Source organism: Cebus imitator, unplaced genomic scaffold, assembly GCF_001604975.1.
Source record: "Cebus imitator isolate Cc_AM_T3 unplaced genomic scaffold, Cebus_imitator-1.0 Scaffold13, whole genome shotgun sequence".
Taxonomy (NCBI): Eukaryota; Metazoa; Chordata; class Mammalia; order Primates; family Cebidae; genus Cebus; species Cebus imitator.
The window spans coordinates 12480942-12488676 of record NW_016107328.1 but is presented as its reverse complement, the minus strand read 5'-3'; the positions used below and the strand labels follow the sequence as shown (position 1 = coordinate 12488676).

The following is a 7735-nucleotide window of genomic DNA, read 5'->3' as shown; positions in this document are numbered from 1 at the left end:
AAAAAAAAAAAAAAAAAATCCTAAGTAATAATTTCCATTTAAATAGGCTTCCTTAACTATTTTCTCCATGGTATCCTTATGAAAATGCTACTACAGGCCAGGCACAGTGGCTCATGCCTGTAATCTCAGCACTTTGGGAGGCCAAAGTGGGTGGATCACCTGAGGTTGGGAGTTCGAGACCAGCCTGATCAACAAGGAGAAATCCCATCTCTACTAAAATTACAAAATTAGCCAGGCAAGGTGGCGCAAGCCTGTAATCCTAGCTACTCGAGAGGCTGAGGCAGGAGAATCACTTGAACTCGGGAAGCAGAGGTTGCAGTGAGCCGAGATCACACCATTGCACTCCAGCCTGGGCAACAAGAGCAAGACTCCGTCACAAGAAAAGAAAATGCTACTACAAATATTAACAGTGGCTAATATTTCATGAACACTTACTACTATATGTTAACACTGTGCTGAATTCTTTATGGGGAATCTGAATCCTTAGAAAAGCCCCTGGAGGTAGGTATCATGACATTCCTATTACTAACAAACACTCAGAGAGGCTAAATAGCTTGTCCAAATTCATAGGCTGGTAAGTGGGGAAAATAGAATTCATATAGGTTTCACTCCAGAATCCATAATCGTAAGCACTCCCCTAACCTGAGAGGAGCATCAGCTTCTGCTGCTGCTAAAAACTGCTTACAAGCAAGTTGAGAACAAGATAATTCATTTTCCTTTAACCTTATTTTCTACTTGATCATCCAAGGTCCCAGTTGGAAAAGCAGGAGTTTTTTGTTGTTGTTGTTGTTTTCTTTTTTAACTGTTGCTTTTTAACTTACCCACTCACAGTCAATCCCAAGTACTGGAAAATCTTGTAATTCACTTCTAAGCAAGGGCTGGATTTGATCCCACTCTGCCTCCTGAGACACCGTCACCACCTTTGCTTTAAGGATCCGTTCCTCCCACGAAGATCTGGGGGCACTGGAGTGCAGCTGATCATCTTCTGGAGGGGGCAGCTCTCCACTGCCCAGCACTTTCTGCTGCGGCTGCTGGGTCACAGGACTTGTTTTACTCCTTCGGCGGCGCTGGATGCCTTTCCACAGGACAAACCCCCCTACAGCCACACCCAGAAGGGTAGTCACTGTCAAAGCCACTAAGTTCTGTCTAGACATCTTCGACTTTTCTACTCTTTAGAAAAGCATAACACTAATCCCACAATCTGCAAAACAAATGGCAAAAAGATATTTATATACAGAATATAAACCTTTATATAAACAAGTTTTCCCCCTAAAAAATGTCCCATTTATAATCTCTGTGCCAACAAACTAAAGCAACTGCTATAAATTTCCACGTGAAATAGTAGCAATAGTTTGGTTTCTTCATCTTCATAATCTCTGCATTCCATCTCTATCTCCATCTGTACCCCAGGAAATAAATCTCCCTGCCCTCTGATAGTTCCCCAGGGCTCTCTTAATGATATAAAAACATATTAATCAAAACAACAGGCTATCTGCATAATGAAAAGTGATCTAGGGAAAAAAAAAAAACAAAACAATAAGCTAAACCCTCACCTCCAACTGCTGATTAATGGGTTAATCTTTTAGTTAATGGATCTTCTTCAAAGTATTTTGCATTTTAAACCTTTGGTCACCTAATAGTTGAAGGAAAACTTTTGCTTCTCAATTTAAAAAAATCATAACCATCAGTCAGTTGGTGGGGATATTTTTTTTTTTTTTTTTTACTCTCTGGAAGGTGTAGCAGTCAGGGAGTGGTGGAAACAGGCTGGAGTCAACACTTTCTGTTGCTCCAGAAGGCTCAGTGGTTTTCCATGGAAACTGATTTGGTTATTGGAGGGTAAGGCAGGGTGGTAGAAAAGAGAAAGGATCGAAAAAGAAAAAGGTAGAACTTAGATATCCAAGACGCACAGAAGGAGGTTACAAACTGAAGTGTCCACAGTGCCAGGCAGTTAATATAAATAAATGAAGCCACGAAATTGTCCCTTTTTCATTTTTCTGTAACATGTGGCTTCCTCCATATATGGAAAGGAAATGAGTATACAGCACTATTTCTGTACTATTAAAATAACAGTAAAAGTGCAACAGTAATATATAATAAAAGAGGACAAAAACTACCTTCAGAGGCAGTTTTTGTTGAAAGTTCTTGCATTCTGTAAAGCTGTCTACTAACAAATTGCCCTCTTTGATAGCCTCAGCAATGACAAGTGTTTACTCCCTCCTTACAGCCTGTTAAATAGGTGGAGAGAGCTCTGAGACTCCACTTTACAGTCTTCCCGTGACCTGGCTTACAGAATTATCATCCTGACCAAGGCCTTCTGCACAGTTCCAAGTTTGTCAATGTATCTCTTCAAATGTGGCATTCAGGTCTATATACAATATTTGAGGCCGAGCATGACGGCTCACGCCTACAATTCCAGCACTTTGGGAGGCTGAGGTGGGCAGATTGTTTGCGCTCTGGAGTTCAAGACCACCTAGGGAAACATGGCAAAATCCTGTCTCTACTTAAAAAAACAAACAAAAAAGTTTACAAAACATTAGCCAGGCGTGGTGGCACGCACCTATAGCCTCAGCTACTCGGGAGGCCGAGGTAGGAGAATCACCTGAGCCTGAGAAGTCAAGGCTGCAGTGAGCCATGATCACGCCACTGCAGTCCAGCCTACGTGACAGGAGTGAGACCCTGTCTAAAACAAACAACAAACAAACTTGAGATACAGTCTAACCGATGCCACCTATAGTGACACTATTACTTCCCAGTAGCTGGACCCTATATTTTATTAATGCTGTATGAAATGATATATTTTTTAGTAACAGAATCTCATTGTTGGGTCATATAAAGCCTATAGGAAATTAAAATTCACTGACACCAAATCAAGTTATCCATTTTATATATTTGTAATTTATATTTTGCATTTAAATAAAAAATGCTGCTTCTAAATTTCATCTTGTCTGTTTCAGCCAAATGTTTCATCTATTGAGACCAATTTGCATCTTGATTATGTTTCCCTCTCAACTTAAACATAATTTTATATACAAAACTGAATATTTGTTTTCAGAGAAAATAACATATTCTAACATAAGCTTTTATTAATTCATTTTTATTTGGAGAGGTTTTGTAAGCTGCATGTTTTTCTTCCTTTTTAAGCCAAAGGATCATTCAGCAAACCTATATATAATACATTCAATAAGCTAGACACCGTAATAGACCATGGGTAAAAAGAGTCTGAAAGGTACATTCTGCCTTCAAAAAATTCACAATTTAGCCAAGGAAAAATACACATGATGAACAAGTGGCAAAGAGTGAGATAACACAACAAGTGAAGCACATACAACCACGCAAATGGCTTGTACTTGAGGAAAGAGTGGGGATATTGTTTTTATTTTTTTATTTTTTTGAGACAGGGCCTCACTTTGTCACCCAGGCTGGAGTGCCATGGCACAATCTCAGCTCACTGCAGCCTTGACCTCCTGGGTTCAAGTGATTCTCCCATCTCAATCCCCCAAGTAGCTAGGACTGACCACAGATGCATGCGAGCACCCCAACTAATATTTTGTATTTTTGGTAGAAATGGGGTTTTGCCTGGTTGCTCAAATTCCTGAGCTCAAGCAATCTGCCCACATTGACCTCAAAAAAGTGCTAAGATTACAGGCATGAACCACCACATCTGGCCGAGTTGGGGTATTATTAAGAGAAAACACTTGCTGAGAGAGATGGTGTCTGCAGCTGGCATTCAAACAGGAGTGAGAGTGCTCCAGGTGCACGACGCAGATAGGAGGAGGGCAGCCCAGGCGGAAGGATAGCTTGTATACAAATGAAAGGGCAGGAAACACAACAGGATAGGCGACACACTTAAACAAATGTAAAATATAGGCAGGTGCAGTGGCTCACGCCTGTAATCTCAGCACTTTGGGAGGCCAAAGTGGGAGGATCACCTGAGGTCAGGAGTTTGAGACTGGCCTAGGCAACCTGGCAAAACTCCATTTCTACCAACATGGTAAAAACCCATCTTTAATAAAGATTCAAAAATTAGCCAGGAGTGGTGGCCATGTGCTTGTAGTCCCAGCTACTCAGGAGGCTGGGACACAAGAATTGCTTGAACCTGGGAGCAGAGGTTGCAGTGAGCCAAGATTGTACCACTGTACTCCAGCCTGGGGAACAGAGTAAGACTCTGTCACAAAAACAAAAACAAACAAACAAAAGAAGGTAATCTGTGCTATACATGTAAAATACACACCAAATTTTTGAATACTTACTACAAAAAAATGTAAATTTTTTTTGATAATTTCCATACTGATTTTTATGGTGATTTCTTTATTGTGGTAAAATATATATAACATAACATTTACGATTTTAGTCTTTTTTTTTTTTTTAAGACAAGGTCTGGCTCTATAACAGAGGCTGGAGTGCAATGGTACAATCTCAGCTCCCTGCAACCTCCATCTCCCAAGCTCAAGCCAGCCTCCTATCTTAGCCTCCCAAGTAGCTGGGGCTATAGGTACTCCCCCTACAATGCCCAGATAAATTTTTCTTTAAATATTTTTTGTAGAGACAGGGTTTCGCCATGTTGCCCAGGCTGGTCTCAAACTCATGAGCTCAAGGGATCCTCCTGCCATGGCCTCCCAAAGTGCTGGGATTACAGGCATGAGCCAACACACCTGGCCCATTTTAGCCATTTTTAAGTGTACAATGCAGTGACAACAAGCACATTCATACTGCTATGCAACCATCACCATCACCCATTTCCAGAAAAATTTCATGCTTACAAACAGAAACTATAACTCAACAAGAATTCCCTACTCTCTTTTTCTTCTAACCTCTGATAATTCCTATTATACTTTCTATCTCTATGAATTCCACATTAATTTTTTAATACATATGTTGAAATAATGTTTGGAATATACTGGGTTAAATATAGTCATGTGCCACATAACAATGTTCCGGTCAACAACAGACCACACACACAATAGTTCTATAAAATTATAAGATTACAATGGAGCTGAAAAATTCCTATTGCCTAGTGACTTCATAGCCATCCTAACTGTCCTAACATCACTGCACAATGCATTATTCACCAATGTGTGTAATTATGCTGGAGTTAACAAACCTACAACACAGCCAGTCGTATAAAAGTACAACACATGCAATTACATACAGTATATACTTGACAATGACAAGAAACGACGTTACCGGTTTACGTATTTACAGTATTTTTTACTCTACAGTGTACTCCTTCTACTAATAAAAAAATTAATTGTAAAGCAGCGTCAGGCAGGCCCTTCAGGAGTTATTCCAGCAGGCATTGTTGTCATAGGAGATGGCAGCTCCATGCCTGTTATTGCCTCTGAAGATTTTCCAGTGGGATGAGATGTGGAGGTAGAAGACAGTGATATTGATGATTCTGACTCTGTGTATGTCTAAGCTAACATGAATGTGTGTATTTGTGTCTTAGTTTTTAATGAAAAAGCTTAAAAAGTTAAAAAAAAAATTTTTAATGACCTGAGTGAATTAATGCAAGAACAGAAGACCCAATACTGCATGTTCTCACTTATAAGTGCACATGGAAATAAAGATGGGAACGACAGACATCAGGGACTACTGGTGGGGAGGAGAAGACAGTGAAGGGGGCTGTGGGCTGAAAAACTACCTATGCTCAGTGCCCAAGTGAAGGACTCATCCATACCTCAAACCCCAGCATAACACAATCTACTCATGTAACAAACCTGTACATGTACCCCCTGAATTTAAAATAAAAGTTGAAATTACATATACATATAAAAAGAATGACTCAACCATTGAGAAAGTAGAATGACAACACACAGAATGGGAAAAAATATTTACAAATCATATACCTGGAAAGGGTGTATATCCAGAATATATATAAATTGTTTACAATCAAATAATAATTAAAAAAAATTTAAAAACTGGCTAAGGATCTGATTAGGTATTTTTCTTCTTCAATTTGTTTTTTAATATAATTTTTTAGAGACGAGATCTGGTTCTGTTGCCCAGGCTACAGTGCAGTGATGCAATCATAGCTCAAGACAGCCTCAAATTCCTGGGCTCAAGTGATTCTTCTGCCTCAGCCTCTTGACTACAGTTGTGCTAACTGAAGAGACATGTCCAGCTAACTGAATAGACATTTCCTGATAGAAGGTAATACAAATGGCCAATAAGTACATGAAAAGATGTTCAATATCATTAGCTGTTAGGGAAATGCAAATCCAAATCACAATCAGATACCACTTTACACCCAGGAGGATGGTTCTAGTCAAAAAAACAAATAAAGCCAGGTATGGTGGCTCACACCTGTAATTCTAGCAGTTTGAGAGGCCAAGGTGGGAGGATCACTTGAGGCCAGGAGTTTGAGACAAGACTGGGAAACATAGTGAGACCCTGCCTCTATAAAAAAAAAAAAAAATTAAATTAGCCAGGAGTAGTAGCGTGCCTATAGACTTAGCTACTTGGGAGGCTGAGGGAGGAAGACGGTTTGAGCTCAGGAGTCTGAGGCTGCAGTAAGCTTTGATCACTCCACTGCACTCCAGCCTGGTCTATAGAGTAAGACCTTGTCTCTCAAAAAAAAAAAAGACAAATAAACTGGCAATAATGTGGAGAAATTAGAAATCTCATCCATCGTTGGTGGGAATGTCCAATGGTACAGCTTCTCTGGAAAACAGTCTGGCAGTTATATGACCTAGCAATTCCACTGGGAGGTATCTACCCAAGGGAAATGAAAACACATGCCCACACTAAAGTTCATAGCTATTCATAATTGCCCAGAAGTGGAAATAACCCAAATGTCAATTAATTGATGAACAGATCATTAAAATACAGTATATCCATATGTTATGAGTTGAACTGTATTCCCCAAAAAGTTATGTTGAAGGTCTAACCCCCAGTACCTGTGAATGTGACCTTATTTGCAAACAGGTTTTTCGCAGATGTAATCAAGTTAAAACAAGGTCATACTGAAGTAGGGTGGGCCCTTAATCTGCTATGACTGGTGTCCTTACAGGAGGAGGAAAAGAAACAGACGTACTCCAAGAGAATCCAACGTGGAGACAGACACACAGGGAAGGTGACTATTTGAAGACAGAGGCAGAGACTGGAATTATGCAGCTGCCAACTGAGAAATGCCAAGGATTGCCTACAACCACCAGAAACTAGGAAGAGGCAAGGTGGGATTCCCCCCTACAGCCTTCAGGAAGAGCATGACCCTGCTGATACCCTAATTTTGAACTTCTAGCTTCCTTAACTGCAAGAGAATAAATCTCTGTTGTTTTAAGCCACCAGTTTGTGTTACTTTGACCACAGCCCTACAAAACAAACATACCATAGGATGAAATTTCATTCAGTAATATAAAGGAACGAAGAACTGATACAAGCTGTAGCATGGATGAATCTTGAATACATTATCTGAAGTTAAAGCAGCCAGTCACAAAAGACCACACATTGATGGCTGGGCGCGGTGGCTCATGCCTGTAACCCCAGCACTTTGGGAGGTCGAGGCGGGTGGATCACCTGAGGTCGGGAGTTCTAGACCAGCCTAACATGGAGAAAACCTGTCTCTACTAAAAATACAAAATTGGCTGGGCGTAGACGCGCATGCCTGTAATCCCAGCTTCTCGGGAGGCTGAGACAGGAGAATAGCTTGAACCCAGGAAGTGGAGGTTGCAGTGAGCCGAGATCGAGCCACTGCACTCCAGCCTGGGCAACAAGAGCAAAACTCTGTCTCAAAAAA

General features: G+C 40.5%; 1 protein-coding gene across 3 annotated transcripts in view; it reads right to left on the bottom strand.

Annotated features, from left to right (window-relative positions):
• Positions 1-7735, bottom strand: part of EXD2 (exonuclease 3'-5' domain containing 2) — a 42815-nt gene that overhangs the window by 30938 nt on the left and 4142 nt on the right. For 2 of the 3 annotated variants that reach the window (XM_017501027.2, XM_017501046.2), the window contains exon 2: positions 822-1201. The exons of the other annotated variant lie outside the window; for it this stretch is intronic. In XM_017501027.2, the coding sequence (XP_017356516.1) occupies positions 822-1154 (333 nt within the window). In that variant the 5' untranslated portion in view covers positions 1155-1201. The remainder of the gene's footprint in view (positions 1-821; positions 1202-7735) is intronic. 3 annotated transcript variants of the gene reach the window in all.